At 42.6% G+C, this 19,982-nt stretch overlaps 1 protein-coding gene across 2 annotated transcripts in view; it reads left to right on the top strand.

The window, feature by feature from the left end:
• The first annotated feature begins 7,415 nt into the window (after positions 1-7,415).
• The window catches only part of tfam (transcription factor A, mitochondrial), a 68,563-nt gene continuing 55,996 nt past the window's right edge, over positions 7,416-19,982 (top strand). The window contains exon 1 of one of the 2 annotated variants that reach the window (XM_034193903.1): positions 7,416-7,644. In XM_034193903.1, the coding sequence (XP_034049794.1) occupies positions 7,559-7,644 (86 nt within the window). In that variant the 5' untranslated portion in view covers positions 7,416-7,558. Of the gene's footprint in view, positions 7,645-16,771; positions 16,873-19,982 lie in introns of those variants that run through there. The other variant, XM_034193904.1, reaches the window with a different exon arrangement.

The raw sequence follows: 19,982 nt of genomic DNA on the forward strand, positions 1-19,982 counted from the left end.
TAAAATCAGAAAGGTCTTGTCTCAGAGTGATGCTGAAAAACTAATTCATGCATTTATTTCCTCTAGGCTGGACTATTGTAATTCATTATTATCAGGTTGTCCTAAAAGTTCCCTAAAAAGCCTTCAGTTAATTCAAAATGCTGCAGCTGACGGGGACTAGAAGGAGAGAGCATATCTCACCCATATCGGCCTCTCTTCATTGGCTTCCTGTTAATTCTAGAATAGAATTTAAAATTCTTCTTCTTACTTATAAGGTTTTGAATAATCAGGTCCCATCTTATCTTAGGGACCTCGTAGTACCATATCACCCCAATAGAGCGCTTCGCTCTCAGACTGCAGGCTTACTTGTAGTTCCTAGGGTTTGTAAGAGTAGAATGGGAGGCAGAGCCTTCAGCTTTCAGGCTCCTCTCCTGTGGAACCAGCTCCCAATTCAGATCAGGGAGACAGACACCCTCTCTACTTTTAAGATTAGGCTTAAAACTTTCCTTTTTGCTAAAGCTTATAGTTAGGGCTGGATCAGGTGACCCTGAACCATCCCTTAGTTATGCTGCTATAGACGTAGACTGCTGGGGGGTTCCCATGATGCACTGTTTCGTTCTCTTTTTGCTCTGTATGCACCACTCTGCATTTAATCATTAGTGATCGATCTCTGCTCCCCTCCACAGCATATCTTTTTCCTGGTTCTCTCCCTCAGCCCCAACCAGTCCCAGCAGAAGACTGCCCCTCCCTGAGCCTGGTTCTGCTGGAGGTTTCTTCCTGTTAAAAGGGAGTTTTTCCTTCCCACTGTAGCCAAGTGCTTGCTCACAGGGGGTCGTTTTGACCGTTGGGGTTTTACATCATTATTGTATGGCCTTGCCTTACAATATAAAGCGCCTTGGGGCAACTGTTTGTTGTGATTTGGCGCTATATAAAAAAAATTGATTGATCGCTAAAAAAAAAAATGCACAGAGTTCCACCTCAAAGTTAAACCTCTGGTGAAAAAAAAAAAAAAAAAAAAAGATGAACAGGGTAAACTGCAGAGGCAATCTTTAAACTTTTATTTTATTGTATTTTATTCTGCGGAGGAGGTGGGACCAGCCCGCATTCTTACCTGTGTACGTGGCTGAGTCCTGCGGAGGAGAGTCTTGAGGGAGGATTCACAGGCTGGGGGTGGGGGAAGTGGAAGTGAACACGAGGATCTGTGGCGGGGTTTTTGAGCAAACAGCGTCGTCCTCCGAGCTCAGTGTTTTGCTCTACGTCAACGCGGTTTCATTTGCATAAGTGGTAGGAAAATTAGGATTTCTGACTGCTGTATTTGGTTGCCTGTGGGGTAAGAAGGAAGTGGTTGTGGGGATCCTGGCCGACGGCCTGTATAGGCCTGGTACTTCAGTGTGCCAACGCCACTTTTCTTCTCTACCGCCTGTGTGCTAGCGTTAGTGTGTTTGATAACCTATTTCACCTTTAGGTCTTTGTGTCCCTCATGCCCTCCTTGTCAGGGGGTGGTGACAGGGACAAGTTAAAAGTACTGGGAAAGCAGGAGAGATCAGATGTTTCTCTAGAGAATGAAGGAAGTAGAGGGGTGAAAATGGCAAAATGTACAGTGGAATTTAAAGCTGTTTTCAAGCTTAAAGATCAGACTGGTTGAGGGTTTCAGGGCTCTGAATCCTCTAAAAATTGCCAAATCGTTAAGGAGTTTTGGTAATAACCTGAAAGCTCAAACTGCTCCTAATGGGGCTCTTTTGCTGTTCTGCTCCAGTGCGGATCAATTGGCTAAGGCCCAGACCATTGGAAAAATCTGTGGGAAAAAAGTGGAAGTTTTCATCCCAGAGCAAACTGAAGTGATTAAAGGTGTAACTTACAGTGTGTCTGCTGATGTGACAGAAATGAAATTATGGAAAATATCAGTGGAGGAGAAGTCATTGAAGTAAAGCGTTTCAAAGCCCATGAAGAGGGCAAGTGTACCCCAGTTCTGATAACATTTAAAGGGAGCGTTCTCCCAGTGAGAGTGTTTATTGGCTGTCTGTCATATCCAGTTAGGGCCTGTGTAAGACCCCCGCTGAGGTGCTTTAAATGCCAGCGGTTTGGCCACATGGTAGCTGCTTGTAGAGGTGACAGAAGATGTGTAAAATGTGGGGGAAGTCATGATGTTTCAAATTGTGAAGGTCTTGCTCCTAAATGTTGTAACTGTGGGGGAAGTCTTATGGCGTCATCTAAAGTGTGTAATCATTTCACACAAGCTAAGCAAGTTCAAGAGGTCAAAGAGCAACACAAAATCTCATACGCTGATGCTGTAAAGAGGGTGGAAGGAGGATCCGACCCTTTGCTGCAGCCGGCTGTGCTGGGAATGAACCTGTACTGCCCCGTACGTCCCCAGCCATACCAGAACCCCAGAACTGTTTTGTGGTCCATAAGGAGCCTTTTCTGGCCTTTATGGTTGATGTAATATATGGAGCTAGAGAGAAAAGGTCAAGGTCTGATATTATCAAGTTTGTAACTGAGGCTGCCAACAGATTTTTGGGGCTCAAAATCTTTGCTCCCCAGAAACTGCATGAGTTCATGAGGACGAGTCAGGTGAGCCTAGTTGAAACGGAAGTGGAGATGGAAGGGAATGATGTAGAAGATGGTGCCTTTTTGATGCGTATCAGTGATGTTGCTTAATCTCTTTCTTATGGTTTTTATTTTGCAGTGGAATGCAAGAAGCCTCACTGCAAATAGACATGAATTCAAGAAATTTATTAGGGACTGTCAGCCAAAGCAAGATTTTATTTGTGTCCAGGAAACATGGCTCAAGCCGAACCTTGACTTTGTTATTCCAGGTCATGTATGCCTCCGTAAGGACAGAGCAGATAAGATTGGTGGTGGATGTGCACCATTTATCAGAACAGGTATCCAGTATAAATGCTGTGGAGGGGTCATTTTAGTGTCAGATAATTGAAATTTGGTCTAATGCCGGTTGGTTGTCTTTGGTTAATTGTTACAATCCATGTAAACCTTTGATTTTAGCCGAGCTTGAGGATATTTTTTAGCATAACTGGTTCATCTGTGGTTTGGGTGGGGGATTTTAATGCCCACAACCCATTGTGGGGAAGCCAGGAAAAGGACTCAAATGGGGCTGTAATTGAAGGTTTTCTTGATTGCAAACTTAGTAATTATGAACACTAGTGCACCTACTTAGTTAGACATTCATTCAGGAAAAGGATTGTGTCTGGATCTTGTGTTTGCTTCCCCAAGGCTGACACGGGTAGGGAGCTGGAAGTGTTGGAGGACCCACTGGGCAGTGACCACTTTCCTGTCCTCAGCCTGTTCAGTAGGTCAGTGGATCTTGGGGAAAGAATTGCCAGGTTTAATTTTTCTCTGGCTAACTGGGCGAGATTCAGTGAGGGTACAGCAGCAGGTATAGAAGGAACTGATAGTGATGGTTCAGTGGATGAGTTATGTGATTCCTTAAGAACGATTATGAAGGTTGCATCGGAAACAATTCCCTGTAGGAAAAATTTGGGAAATCGTGTTATCGTTCCCTGGAGGAATAAGGAGTGTGATAGGGCAGTGAAAAGAAGAAAACAGGCTTTTGTGAGGCTGTGTAAATACCCCACACAGGAATATGTTGTTGAATTTAAGTGGTGTAGAGCAATGGCAAGGAAAACAATAAAAGCAGAAAAGAAAAAAATGCTGGAGACAGTTTTGTAGCACCCTTTGGTCCAGACACCCCTGTTCAGCAGTTGTGGAGCAGGATCCACCGGATGTCTGGAAAGTATGTGAGTTCAGCCATGCCAGTTCTTAGTGACAGGAGTAAGGAAGCGGTTAATTGTAAAGAGAAGGCAGACGTGTGTTATTACACAACACAGATGTCAATGCTATTGGCCTGTAAGACGAGGGAGAGGACGGATCCTTTCCTGGTTTCAGTATCGGGACCACAATAGCACGCTTCCAAGCCTTTGGCAAAATGCCTTCCTCCCAGATATAATTAAACAGTGCTAAAATTTCATGCATCGTCCCTTCATCCAGATGTTGCAACAGTTTATAGCTAATCCCATCCTGCCCTGCAGGGGTCCATGGGAGGCTGTTTCATTGGATTAAGAATTTTCTAAGTGGTCGATCAATTCAGGTAAGAATAGGAAGTGTGCTTTCAGAGCCAGCAGGAGTAGATAATGGTACTCCGCAAGGGGCAATTATAAGTCCCGTCTTATTTAATGTTATGATTAATGGTATCTTTGGAAATGTTGATAGTAGGTTTGGCAAATCTCTCTTTGCTGATGATAGTGCCATCTGGAGGAGTGGGAGAAATTTTAAATATGTGTTTTCTCAAACACAGAAAGCCTTGGACCAAGTTGTGCAGTGGGGAAATAAGTGGGGGCTTAAGTTGTCCGCTGAAAAAAGTAAATTTATAATTTTTGGGTTATAAAGAAAGATTCCATCCGAGAGCCTCTGCATGTACGGCTCATCAATTGAAAAGGTTAAAGTTTTCAAATTTTTGGGATTGTGGTTTGATGAAAAGCTGATCTGAAAAACACATATAGGGAAAGTAATAAGTGTGAGAAGGTAATTAACATCATGAGAAGTCTGTCAGGCAGCGGATGGGGAGCAGAGAGATGCACCTTATTGCAAATTTATAGGGCCATGATTAGGCCCATTTTGGATTATGGGTGTGTAGTTTTCGGGAGTGCTTCCAAAACAATATTGTGTCATCTGGACCGTGTCCAAGCCAAAGCCTTTAGAGTCTGTTGTGGGGCCTTCAGGACTACACCTGTTCCAGCTCTGCTTGTGGAGATGGGAGAGAGCCCTCTACTGGTAAGAAGGGAAAGACTGGGGGTGCATTATTGGGTTAGGGTTGCTGAGTCCAGCAGTAACTTAGCAGCTAAATGTCTCCTAGATGCAGTGGTGGGCAGAGATAACCAAAAAATTAACTTTGATAACAGATAATCAGATAACTGAAAAGTTATCTTTGATAAAGATAAAACAATAAACCACCCAAAACTGTATCGAAAGTTACAGATAACCGATAAATTCCAGTATTGTCTCTGGTACACTTGCAACTACTAATAAGCTGATTTTGAGTTTTAACACCACGATCGCATCTGGTAGCATCAAAAGTGACAACAAACCCAAATAATGAGTCAGCGCTTCTGTCTTTGAACATCTTGCTCCCTGCTGGAAACTCCTGTTTATTACATGGCTTCCAGCACAGACACAAGCTGAGAGGAGCCACGAAGCTCAACTCTCTACCCAAACACATCACTGCCATCAGGCCGAGGTCTTGGAAAATAAAGCAATGCTGAGTTATGGTTTGGTGTATAAATAAAATGAATACTGATAGAATAACTCCATTAATGTCAAGTCTGTCATTTGTACAAAGTTAAGATATATATATTTTAATGTTGAATAATGCACTAATTCTGAAGTTCTGTAACAAACACAGACAGATCGCAAAGGATTCTGAGTAAAATGTGCCTCCGCTAATACTGATTTGGTTGAGTCATTCATTATGTAAACCAACACGTTAATGTGAGGTGTGTCATTGATGTGTTGGTGTTTACAGATAAATGTGCTTTTGTAAAATATTCCATTTTTTTTAATTTGTAAAAATAGGCATTTTCAAAAAAAAAAAAAAAAAAAGCCAAGTTGTAATTAGATAACCGTCTGATATAACCGGTGTCAAAATAAATAGAACACTGCCATGATCTACTGGTGTCAGTGCGTGTTTTGGCCCTTTTTCAGCTGATTTTTTTGGATTTTTTTATGGGGTTTCAGGTTAATCGCGCATCCTGCATCGTTTAGTATACATGGAGTAACGAGTCCACGACGTGTGGTTTTTGAACGTACAGTGTGTGTGAGAACATAAATTGGGTGCTCTGAACTTTTACACCGTGCGGTTCTGTGGTACAGTTTGAGCTGGAACCGAGTACAGTGATTGAAAATATCAGCCCAGCTTCAAGGCAAATACTGCCATGAACACTACTGGCCAGTAGATGGCAGTAGAGACTGTAAAAACGTGCCAAAACAAAATTCCAGATAATCCGGGTCACTACATTTAAGATGTGTGGAATTTAATAAACGCAAACACAATAACAACGTCTACTCAGAGAATATATTCACGAGAGTTTTAGGCACTAGAGTTTAATGCTGTTGTCCGTAGAGCCTGATCAGAGTGTCTGAAATGCATTTCTCATGTCGTGGACATACTGAGAGTACCCTATCACCCATAATGCACCTGGACACAGCATGTCCACACTAAAACCTTAAAAATTTAAAACTTACTTTAAAACTAAAACATATATCTGATATTTTCACTTTATAAAACTTCAGACATGACGTTAATTTAAATAACTTGTCCGAAATTAGTTTGGATAAAATTTGAACCATAAGTTAAAAATGTATGCCTCTGGATGATGGGTGATATTGCCTGTATGGGGTTAAAAGAAATGAGGTTTTTTTTGTTGTTGATGACCAGTTCTCCTTTGCTTGCAGAGAATAGAGTGGCTTCTTCTAGAAGCACCTCTCTTCTGTTTTGCAGAGGGTAGAACTACACATCTACAAAATATTTAACAGGTAGGTGCTCAACTGATTTTAAATTTTATAAATGTTTGTAGCTGTTCAGCTTTATTTACCACGTTATCTGTCTAAAAATTATCTGACAACAATTTATCACGATAATTAGTCCGATAATGGTTTTTAAAGTTATCTAAAAAGATAATCCGATAAAGAAAACATTATCTTCGATAATTATTGGATTATTGGAACTGTGCCCACCACTGCCTAGGGTCTTTACTAGAATGAGATTGGGGCATTGTGGTCTTGCGTGCTTGTTTAGGGTGGGTAAACATGCTGACGGATTGTGTGAGTGTGGTAGCCCTGAAACGGTTGTTCACGTGTTGTTGTCATGCAGCAAATACAGCAGAGAAAGGCAGCGTCTTTTTGTGGAACTGGCTGATCTTGGACTGACCACATTTTCCTTTAAGTCCCTTTTTTCGTATCATGAGAACTCTGAAAAAAATCAGTAGTGCTATTATTCGTTTTTTCCGCCTGACATCATAACAGAGTAGGGCAGCATTGCGCACACCAGCGTGTAACCTGCCGGACCTCCATTAGAAGAAGAAGAAGAAGAAGAAGAAGAAGATAATAAAGATAAAGATGATGATGATGATGTTGATACCCTTTGTTTGCAGAGGATAGAAGGGTCATGTTTCGAGGTTTGGCAGATCTGGGTTGTAGCACCTTTTCTTTGAGGACATTACTGGGGCATGGAGGTGGTTGGTGGTTTGTTTTTTAAAGAACTGTGGTTTGTATTGGAAAATATAGGGGTGCTGTGTCTATCTCAGACATTTAATAGGTGTTCTGTGTCTTATGACCTGAGGGGGCAGCAATGCACTGACCGTGCCGAGCCTGCCGACAACCAAGAAGAAGAAGCCCGGGGGCGGGGTTGAGAGTGTGAGTGTCCCCCACAATGCATCGCAGGGCGAGAAGGCGCCTTCTGTGACTGGACCTGTTTTATTGAAACTTCTGACCAAACAAGGCCGCTTTTGTTTTTGTGTCGGTTTTTTTTTTTTTTGCACCAAGGATTTTATCGTTAAGTGACTCCGACATGGCTCCGTTTGGCCTGATGACGGCAGCAGTTAGCCTGTTGGCTAAGTCCTTCAGTGGCTTCTCTTGGACGAGCACTGTAGTAAGGTAAGCTAAGCGAGCTAAACCGGTGTCACGTACAGTTCTTTCCGCGTCGCTTAGAAAACAGCGCTTGGAACTTGAGGTGGATGGATGATGAAAGAAGCAAAATACCTTCGCAGTTTACGTCGATATTTTGAAGAATTTCTTCATTTACAGCAGCTTCATTAAACAAATGTGTACGTCCACTGCGGAAAGAATTGTACGTGACACCGGTGTCACGTACAATTCTTTCCACCTCGCTTGGAACTAACAGCGCTTGGAAATTGAGGCGGATGGCCACCGGGCTGACAGCTAAACCGGTCGAGATGTGGGGTCGAGGTTGAGGTTCTCTTATTTGGCGTGGGTAACCAACGAAAGTCTCAATGAAGGACTTATTCTCCAGAAGGGCCCACGGCACGTGTCTCTCACTCCTCCCCAGCGAGATGTTAAAGAGTGCCAGTCGGGAACGTGGTGCGATCGGTAAGCGAACCCGAGTCGCTGGCGTCCCAGTCGAATTGTGCGTCTCGTCGCATAAATACTTGAAGCGCTCCAGTGTGCCATTTTATACACACTGCCCTGCAACAATCCATCCAACTTCCAACATGATGGTTGGGTGGCAAAGGGGCAGTTTAGTTGTAGACAGTTGCCCAGTTACGGATCACCTTTTTTAAAGTCCCGCTATACTGAGCCATAATGCAACTGAGTGTCCTTTATTGGGTATTGTTGTATTGGGTATTTGGATGTTACCTAGCTGAAAAAGTCAGGATGGGGTAGCCCTTCTACTTAAAGTGTGAAGCCACATCATGTGTTGTGCAAATATTTGCCGGAAATGGATCACTTTGCAGGTTCTGGATCATGACACTTTGTCACTTTGGGGGCATTCCTGGCATCTGGCTGGAGCCCTTCTTATGCAGAATGATACAAACTGTGCCCGAGAATGTGTTTTGAACACAAAATTATATAAATTATACTTATTAAATGAGAATTTACTTAGTTTCGAAAGGCACCATTATATGTTTTTACAAGCAAAAAATGAATTGTGGAGGTGAGATTTCTCCCGAATTAAAAAGTAAAAGCCCCCACATTCATGCCCATTTGTGATGTTGAGATGATCCCCAAAGTACATATGGCTCACAAGTACTGACACGAGGCACTGCTTCAGTGATCCAAATTTTCACGTCGTACCATTGGTACCAAGTATTATCTTATTCGCACTGATTACGAGAAACGGCGGCGCAAATACTACAGCGGAACTGGGCAAGTGACTGTATAACAACTGGAAAATCCCAATACCTCCAACGATAAAGTCAAAGGCCAGTTTAGCCAACAACAAATCAAAGACGGCAAACCGCTCCAGTTTCAGAAAATGCCAGTATGTAAAACAAGGTCAGTGGCCAACCATCTCCTGTTCACCTGAGACAAGATGGCTCTGCAAGCACCCATTGAAGATGGTCAAAACCAGATGGTGTCTTGGGTGGTACAGCGGCAATTTAACTTGCATCAACAACGCAAAGACGGTAGTCACTCCATTTACAGAAAATCCCAGTATGTAAAACAAGGTCATTGGCCAAAACAACCATCCACTGTGCCACCCTAGACAAGATGGCTCTCCAACCACCCATCCTAGATGGGCAAAACCAAATGGTGTCTTGGGTGGCACAGCGACAACTTAGCATGCAGCAACAAGGCAAAGACGGCCATCCCCTCCCATTACAGACGTTCACTGTTTGTCATACTCTGTCAATGGCCAACAAACCATCCATTGTTCCACCCTAGACAAGATGGGCCTGCAACCACCTTTCCAAGATGGTCAAAAGCAGATGGTGTCTTGGGTGTCACAGCAGCAATGAGATAAAGATGGACATCCCCTCCTGTTACAGAAGTTCACTGTTTGTCAGACTCTCTCAATGGCCATCAAACGATCCACTGTTCTACCCGAGACAAGATGGCTCTCTAACCACCTATTGAAGATGGTCAAAACCAGATGGTGTCTTGGGTTTAACAGCGGTAGTTTAGCCTACAGCAACAAGGTAAAGATGGCAATCCCCTCCCATTATATGAATTCACTGTATGTCAGACTGTGTCAATGGCCAACAAACCATCCGCTGTTCCACCCTGGACAAGATGGCACTGCAACTACCCATCCAAGATGGTCAAAACCAGATGCTGTGTTGGGTGGTACAGTGGTAATTTAGCCTGCCACAACAAGGCAAAGATGACAATCGCTCCATTTATAGATAATCCCAGTATGTATAACAAAGGTCAGTGACCAACAAACCATCCACTGTTCCACCCTAGACAAGATGGCGCTCTAACCACCCATCTTAGATGGGCAAAACCAGATGGTGTCTTGGGTGGTGCAGTGACAACTTGGCATGTGGCAACAAGGCAAAGATGGCCATCTCCTCCCATTACAGAAGTTCACTGTTTGTCAGACTGTGTCAATGGCCAACAAACCATCCGTTGTTCCACCCTAGACAAGATGGGCCTGCAACCACCTTTCCAAGATGGTCAAAAGCAGATGGTGTCTTGGGTGTCACAGCAGCAACGAGATAAAGACGGCCGTCCCCTCCCATTACAGGTATTCACTGTATGTTAGACTGTCAATGGCCAACAAACCATCCGCTGTCCCACCTGAGACAAGTTGGCTCGCAACCACCCATCCGAGATAGTCAAAACGAGATGGTGTATTGGGTGGCACAGTGGCAATTTAGCCTGCAATGTTGCTGTTGTGCCACCAAAGATACCATCTGGATTTAACATCTTGGATGGGTGGTTGCAGTGGCTGGGATGGGTGGTTGCAGATGGCTTTCGGTGGCTTTTCAGTCGTGTGACTATCCGAGAAATTGTGGATGAGCTGGACATGCCAGACCATGTCCTGTGAGGCTTCATCACGGCGTTGCTTTGCGCCATGCGGCTCCGTCCTGACGCACAAATTTCTCCGCACGTCTGTCTCAATGTGCCGAAAAAGTGCTGATGTCCATGTCTTCTGCAATTTCTGTGGTAGTCAGAGGATGTCCCGGATCAACACAGCGTTCAGTTTGGAAATGAACGGGACATTCCACTGTTACAGGAGTTTTTGTCATGGAAAGAGGAGCGGAGAAATTTGCGCGTTGGGACGGAGCCGCATGGCGCAAAGCAACGCCGTGATGAAGCCTCACAGGACATGTTCTGGCATGTCCAGCTCATCCACAATTTCTCGGATAGTCACACGACTGAAAAGACACCGAAAGCCGCCTGAAAGCCGTCCTGTGAGACCAACACGGAGGTGCTTTTGTCCCGCGCCATGAGCGGCTCCGTGGCGCATTCCTCTTCTCTTTCCATGACAAAACCCCTGTAACAGTGGAATGTGCCGAAAAAGTGCTGATGTCCACGTCTTCTGCCATTTCTGTGGAAGTCAGACAATGTCCGAGATCAACAAAGCCTTCATTTTGGAAATGATGTAGTTGTTTCAGCGGGGTTTCAGCCTGTCGATCGGCGCTCGGTGTGCGCCGCGCTCTCAGCCGCTGTGGGCGGTCTTTAAACTGGCTGGAGCACTCCTTAATCTGTGTAATCCCCATAAAATCGTCCCTGAAAGCCATCTGAATTTTCCGAATGGTGTCCACCTGGAGGTCTCTCACAGTTTCTGGAAAAATTTGATGCAGCTAAGCTCCAAATTGTTCAGACATTTTATTCGCAATAAAAATCCGACGAGAGGGGTGGACCACTGCTCACACAAAGCCTGCTTACAGGCGAATGACGCAACCGACAGGTGTGGAAAAAACTTGCGCATGCGCACGAAGGTTCAAGCTTGGCTGATGCAATCACATGTGATTCAAATCCATATGGTTTTTGCAAAAATTAAAAAGGTTGGATAGTTTTCTAACAGACCTCGTATATTCTGAAAGTACAGGTTGTCCTGAAAAAAAAAATACATTACTTGATTGTGGGATGCAGGGAGTGCTGTTTTTCTGTCATGTTGACAGTTTAGTTTTTTTTTTTTTAACATTTCTGAATGGGATTGCATACTTTTTTAAAAACATTATAACCCCTAATTGTCTTGTTTGAACAAGAGATAAACCTGGACTGATTTGATTGTCAAATCAGAGTCAAATTTATTGCAAAGTAAGTTCTTGCATACATGTAATTTGATCTGGTGTCATTGGTGCATAAATCAGGATGGGTATCAGGAACCGTTTTTTTGGGGGGGTATTGTTAAGAAATGATTTGATCCATCGACACCAATAGCCTTTTTGCTTAACGATTCCCTTATCAGCCCTTCAGAGTGGCCGTTGGTTTTATGGGTGCCCGTCAGGAAAATGATCATTTCTCTGCATTGATTACAGACTCTGCAGCGGGTCTGTAATCAACCGTTTCTGCAGCACGGCTTTGGTTTGAACTAATGAAGCAGTGCTTTGATCTGCTGCTTTGTTGGCTCATTGTTTTATTTCACTTTATCTTATTTTTTCCCTGCTAAAACCCCAAAGAGCATATGTCTGTAATATTTCCCTTTTTTTTTTCTTTTTTTTTTACGTTAAACCAACCTGTTATGGTCTGCTGAAACAGTTCATAGATGTATTTTGTAACTTAAAAGCAGGACCGATGCTAACGCATTAGCATGTCTATGGCATTTCAGAAGTTAGCATTAAGCTGTTTGCATCTTGGCACGTTTGTGTGCATTTGTTTTCTGTATAACAACTAATGGCTCAGTGTTTGTTGGAAAAGCGTCAAAAGTATTACAAACTAATATTTTTTTATTTTTATTTATATATTAATAATAATGGTAATAATAACTAATAATGCTACAATACAGTTTTAGAGAAAGAGACAGAAAGAACCTTATAAAACAAAACACAACAGAAAAGATAAAACCAACAATGAACATGAATAAATATTTAAGTTTTTAAGTTTCCTGTGTACACCAAGTGCAGGGGTGCCCAACCTTTTTTTAAACCGAGATCGACTTTTAAAGTTGACAGTGTATCGAGATCTACCAAGCCATGGCATAGCCGCACCAATATAATGACATAATTTCCTGGCACAAAGATAAAGTTTTAACAATAATAATGCATTATTGAAGTAAATGTGCAAAGAATAAGCACAAGTAGGCTTAGGACTGGCCTGTAACAACACAACAACGAACAACTCAAATTACACAACACCTAATTAAAGTTAAAAAAGTTGTTCCCTATCTTAGTGGGACTTCTGGCACTGAGAGGAGGCAAGAAATAAGCCACCTAACGTCCGTGTGCAGCAGTCCTCCAGCTGCACATGGAATAAGGGTCATTCCATGTCAGTTCAATCCACCTGCATGATGAGCAATGCAGTGAATGGGGTACTGCATGTCTGGACATGTTCAAAGCTGCTGCTGTCAGTCTGGTTGGAGTAAGAATGGCTGCACATCTTCCTCCCCAGTGGCGGTCCTAGAGTGATTTACTCCCCCCCCCCGCGCACACTAACGTGGCCACCACCTCCGCCTCACCACCCATGAAAACACTAACTTCATCCAGAACACCCACAATCCCACAAATTATCTCACAACAGCTATTTCACAAGAACAAATTTCCAGTTTTAATGACTACCGCAATAACAAACACAAAGATAAACAATTACTATTTACTACTACTATTACTATTACTTAAATAAAGTTTTTGAACATAAAAAACAAAAGACTCAGTGACTTCACATTACAACTATGTACAGTACAGGTATTTAAGAAAGCACAACTGCACTACAGCACCACCCGATGGTCAAAATATTGCACGTCATTCAGTTTTACCAACAGAGTGCACTTTGCATTATCATAGAGTACCATTAACCATAATGAACAAGACTTAAACCTCCATTAAAGTCACACCATATAAATAAGCAGTGATGCCGGTAACGCGTTACTTAGTAACGCGTTACTCTCATCTGACCACTTTTTTTAGTAACGAGTAATCTAACGCGTTAATCTTTCCAAATCAGTAATCAGATTAAAGTTACTTCTCCATGTCACTGTGCGTTACTATTATTTTTGCATTGTGGGTCGATAGCAGCATTAAACGTGGTCCGTGGGCAGGAAGACTGAACTGCCCACTTTAAGTGAGCTGCGAGCTTTTCATCCACGGTTTTTTGCAGCAGCTACGACTTGTCCTCACCTCTTAAAGCAGTGACAACAGCACAAATGCACTGAGCTTTACAAAGACATTTTTATGCTTTTTTTTTTTCTCTCTCTGAGCCGCTCCGTATCTGCTGCTAAAAACAGCTGGTCCTCCGCCACGCGTCAGGCACGTCAACAACTAACACTGTTTTCCACTCAAATGCACCTAAACTCTCTTTCTGAGGACCACATGATGTGAAAACACAATAAAACTTTCTTACCTGTAAATCTGGTCATGTTTCCTGCGTAAGTAAATGTTATCCATTCTTTGTGCCCAAACGCCAAGGCAGGGATGAATCCAGATGGAATGGGGGCATGGGGCAGGGATGTGCCCCCCCACAACACCCCTAGATTAAAGGTCCAGTTTTGAAGTCGTTTTTTTACTACAACTACTAATACTACTTATAATAATAATTTCGACAAGTAAAATGTTTACAGAGAATTTAAATGTTAGAAAAAATGTAATAGTTACATTTATAAACAATGTAGGTTAGAAATTTCAAGTTTTACTGTTACAGTGCTGTCAACAGTTAAATATGAGGTCAAGAAAGAGGTCTTTATTTTACTTTTTATAAAACAAGTATTTTCATTGAAGTCAAGAAAGGGTGACTATAAAGTGAGTTTTGGCAAAACAAGTATCATTGTCATGTTGAGGTGGCAGAGGGTTGTTGTCGGCAGCTGGGGAAAGTAACTAAAAAAGTAACTAGTAATCTAACTTAGTTACTTTTCCAACTGAGTAATCAGTAAAGTAACTAAGTTACTTTTTCAAGGAGTAATCAGTAATCAGTAATTGGATTACTTTTTCAAAGTAACTGTGGCAACACTGTAAATAAGTGCTCACTATCCGTGATGTGAAATTCCATCGAGTAGGAGCATTTCTGGGCAAGCTTGAGCAGCCTGCAGACTCAAGAAAAGACATCCTCTTTGTGGATTTTGAGAAAAATGTGGCAAACCCAGAGAGTGATGCAAAAAATATTCTGCACTCAGATAAGCATTTAGCCCCCTGAAACAGAACCAGATTCAGTCTGTGTGCATAGCAATGCACAAACATTGCACTGGGGGCTATTGCTTTAACTTTGGCCTGCAAACCATTGAGAGCTGAAGCCATGACAGCAGACATGGCTTCTTCGTAAGGAAGACTATCAAATGGCTTCGCCAAAATCTGTTCCACAGCATTCAAATTGTCTGCCATTATGTGTAGCTTGCCACCTAGCTAGCTCACTAGCTGGGACTGGCGTGAGCCTAGTGTGAAGTGTGTCCGCCTGTGAGTGCTTTGTGACGGTGGAGGAGCTCAGCTGCACCCGCTGCTCGGTAGGGACAGAAACTGATAGAAGTCAGAAAGAGTGATAGAAATCAGTCTCCAAACACAAGCAGCTACAAAAAAAAACAAACAAAAAAAAACACACCAGAAATAGAAGCTCGATTTGTCGCTAGTCGTTTTTAACAAAGAAAATGCCGCTAAGAGGATTAGGAAAGTCTCCGGTTCAACTCAGAACAGAATGAAAATTAAAAAATGCTCCCACGGATGTTTACACCAAAAGATCGCTGATTCGCTCATTTCGCTGTCAAACAAAAAGGGATTCAGCTTCAGACAGATCATCCAATCATCATGCAGAAGCTGAGTATCCGGGCCAGCCGAGGACAGCCCACTGCCCCATAGACCCCCAGAGACGCTGAGCGTCCGATGGGCGGGACAAAGCCCAGGATTTAGCCAATGACTCGTCTCGTTTCGCTGCAGTCTTTGCGTCGCTATTGAAGTCTGTGGACGCTCAGCGTCCACACTGTGTAAATCACTGTGAAGCTGCAGGTTTGAGTGAGAGGAAAGCCACGTCGTTACCAGTGATAAGAAGCTGATTCTGAACAAAAGTTGAGCGCGTTGTAGCGCATATTTAGTCAATGACATGTACACACAACAGTAGTATATATTTGATCACTTATTTTTTGACATTTTAGGGGAAGCTGAGCTTCCCTTAGAGAAATCGCCTCTGTAGTAGTGTAGTACTTGGTAGTCAACATTTCAATGACTATTACAGCATTCCAGTGGTGGAACGGCGTCGGCGTGTATTATGGGGCTACCATTCTGTTGGCTAACACAGAGCCCAACGTTAACCCAAGGTGATGACAGCAATAACTTTAAAAGTTTAAGCTTAATCTTATGCTGAAATTAACATCATCAGGCTAGTTAGGCCACTAATTCATCATGTCACTCACTGAAATCGATACATAAATCGATAATACCTTTTTCCTTTGCTTGTTTCTCCTCTTCTTCTTTTTCTTTCGAAATTGGGCACCTGATGGCTTTGATCATGTCCTATCCATGATTGTCTTACTCCGTTTGTCATTCGACCACCTCCTCGTCCAAACACTGAATGATTCCCCCCTCCCCCTGCACAAACTCTGCACTGTGCAGCGTTGCTCACCTAACGTGAGAGGTGAGACTGTTGCTGAACCATTTCAACTTGACCAATTGACCACCACGACCACCAAAATTTTGGGAATTCCTTCAGTTCATCATACACAACACAGAATCAAACCTAATGGGAATGTAGAGAATTTCGAAACCTTTATTTGAAATATACAATAATAGAGCAGAGCGTGATGACAGATGATGATGTGATCTGAGAACAGTGGATTGTACAGGCGCCAGATGCGCGCCTCCCACCATGGGACGGGGGGGGGAGATGGGGGTGCCGCTCTGCCGTAACGTAACCACGAACCCCCCCAATCAGGACATCCCCCCCCCACCCCGTTTTTTTTACCCCCCCCCCCCCCCCCCCGCGATGCCACCCCGGGCGGCTGCCCGGTCGGCCCACCTCCAGGACCGCCCCTGTTCCTCCCTGTTCTTTTTGGTCTGATGAAAGTGAATGTCATCACACTTCTTTCTGCAGGTGAATATTTTGATGATCTACATTTCAAATTTCTTTAAACAGACCATTAAACACTGAATGCAGTTTTTTCTCTTGGTATTGATCAGTCTTGTCAGAGTCATGTAATGCTTTGGAATAACACTTTTCAATTTTATGGTTTCTTGTAGGAAACAAGGGGTCAAGCCCATCACAGACTTAGATGATGCTACAAGAGAACTTCTGCTTTGCGGAACAGGCACATCACACACCATCACACTCATCATGCAGGTGGCTATAAGCCTAGTAACCGTGAAAACCTTGGGGATTCCCCCTGGCAGATCTATGTGCAAGCATTCTGGGGTGTGCCATGAATCATATGAATGCAGTGTGTGCACACAATTAAAATGACATTGTCATTTCAGCACGAGAAATACATTTGCGAGTGCACAAATTAGCCATAATTGGATGCTTAAATGAACCAGGAAGGAGTTTCATAAAGAAGGTCATATTTATAACACATGAAGTAGATATCAATACCTTCAAAATGGAATCAGTTTGAAGAGTTTTATTTACTGCCCACATGAGCTTTTCTTCTAATAAAATTCGACCACAAAATGTTATTTTTTTCAGATTTCAGAGGTTTCTCCCACGATAACTGTTTACCACAGATAAGCCAAATTTACATATTTCATAGCCAGTATAGCTGGCATTAAGGAGCCAAGAAATGGAAAGGCTTCTTTGAGTGTAATGGTATGCTTCAGTGTCTCAAACATGGATGCCCGCAATAGTCAATGTAATATTTTCCATAGTTTGAGCATACATAAACTTCACAGTTTAGTGTCATTGTCTGTTGTTTGACTGTAGTCCAAGTCTGGGTGTTCATGACAACTGCTACAGAAAATTTCAGGCCTCTAAGTCCATTATTTGCTGAGATATTCTACCTTGAACATGGCTCCAGAAATGACGGCCATAATTTTTGCCTAAAAACGGCAGACCCCATGCACACTAAATTGGCCATATCTCAGAAACTACTTGGCCTACAGGCCTCAAACTTCAGATTTGTTGTTCTGAATAGTTCGGGAATATTTGATTAAAATTTAAAGAAAATCTGAGACAAACTGCGTGATGCCCCTCAAATATTCTTTGAATTGACATGGAATGACCCACAATGAAAAAATAAATAAATAAAATGAAATAAAACCACAAACACTGCCATTTTGATCAAAAGCAAGAAATCACAATATTAAGTCACAGTTTATCTCTGTATTTATAAATTGTTACAGAAACGGTCACCCATGTCACTTTTGTAAACATTTCACATATGCAGTCTGCCCTTCTACTGAGAGGCAGACTGCTATTGGCTAGTGACGAAACAATTGCTCTAATTAGCACCTATTGTGCGCTAGTTAGCACCCTCCTAATGACAGGGCAGCTGTCCCTCCTAACGATGGAACTGACACCTCTCCTGACGGCTCACCTGACCGCTCTCCGGATGACATGAATGACTCAATTCCATGAACAAAAGACTGAAACTGCTTTGACCTGAGTACCCCATTGTAAACAGGGGACAAAGCATGTCTCAGACCCTCTCCCTGGTTAAGGCTGGGTTTCAACTGTTTCACATACAATGCCTCCTTCACCCCTCTCTCAAACCATTTCTTCTCTCTGGCTAAGATTTTAACTTCCTTGTCATCAAATGTGTAGTTAGTGTCTTTAAGGTGGAGATGAACTGCAGACTGAGGTCCACTGGTGCCCTCGCTGCAGTGCTGGTATAGCCTTTTGTGTAACAGCTGCTTAGTCTCACCTATGTAGTGTTCGTTACAGTTTTCCTGACATCTGATAGAATACATTACATTGCTGTGTTTGTAACTAGGGATCCTGTCCGTAGGGCGAACTAATTTCTGTCTCAAGGTGTTAACAGGTTTAAAGTAAACTGTGATTTTGTGCTGTGTGAAAATCCTCTGTAGTTTTTCCCCTGCTCCTGCTAAATAAGGGAGTAGGGGAAAATCCCAAAAACCCTTTTCGATTGATGAAGACGTTGTGAAAGAGATACGAAGAGAGTATCAGGAACTCAGAAAGATACTCCACCGAACTTTATTGTACAGGTCTATTGACGTTGTATTTCCATGGTTGATGGACAAGATTGATCAATGATCATGGGATGGTGTTGGGGGGAGGGCTAGTCAGCAGTTTTCACAGAGTTACTACAACCCCTGGCAAAAAGTATGGAATCACCGGCCTCGGAGGATGTTCATTCAGTTGTTTAATTTTGTAGAAAAAAGCAGATCACAGACATGACACAAAACTAAAGTCATTTCAAATGGCAACTTTCTGGCTTTAAGAAACACTATAAGAAATCAAGAAAAAAAGATTGTGGCAGTCAGTAACTGTTACTTTTTTAGACCAAGCAGAGGAAAAAAATATGGAATCACTCAATTCTGAGGAAAAAATTATGGAATCACCCTGTAAATTTTCATCCCCAAAACTAACACCTGCATCATATCAGATCTGCTCGTTAGTCTGCATCTAAAAAGGAGTGAACACACCTTGGAGAGCTGTTGCACCAAGTGGACTGACATGAATCATGGCTCCAACACGAGAGATGTCAATTGAAACAAAGGAGAGGATTATCAAACTCTTAAGAGAGTAAATCATCACGCAATGTTGCAAAAGATGTTGGTTGTTCAGTCAGCTGTGTCTAAACTCTGGACCAAATACAAACAACATGGGAAGGTTGTTAAAGGCAAACATACTGGTAGACCAAGGAAGACATCAAAGCGTCAAGACAGAAAACGTAAAGCAATATGTCTCAAAAATCGAAAAATGTACAACAAAACAAATGAGGAACGAATGGGAGGAAACTGGAGTCAACGTCTGTGACCGAACTGTAAGAAACCGCCTAAAGGAAATGGGATTTACATACAGAAAAGCTAAACGAAAGGCATCATTAACACCTAAACAGAAAAAAACAAGGTTACAATGGGCTAAGGAAAAGCAATTGTGGACTGTGGATGACTGGATGAAAGTCATATTCAGTGATGAATCTCGAATCTGCATTGGGCAAGGTGATGATGCTGTAACTTTTGTTTGGTGCCTTTCCAATGAGATTTATAAAGATGTCTGCCTGAAGAGAACATGTAAATTTCCGCAGTCATTGATGATATGGGGCTGCATGTCAGGTAAAGGCACTGGGGAGATGGCTGTCATTACATCATCAATAAATGCACAAGTTTATGTTGATATTTTGGACAATTGAAAGGATGTTTGGGGATGATGAAATCATTTTTCAAGATGATAATGCATCTTGCCATAGAGCAAAAACTGCAAAAACATTCCTTGCAAAAAGACACATAGGGTCAATGTCATGGCATAGGGTCAATGTCAATGAGCAGATCTGA

Source organism: Thalassophryne amazonica, chromosome 18 (assembly GCF_902500255.1).
Source record: "Thalassophryne amazonica chromosome 18, fThaAma1.1, whole genome shotgun sequence".
Classification (NCBI taxonomy): domain Eukaryota; kingdom Metazoa; phylum Chordata; class Actinopteri; order Batrachoidiformes; family Batrachoididae; genus Thalassophryne; species Thalassophryne amazonica.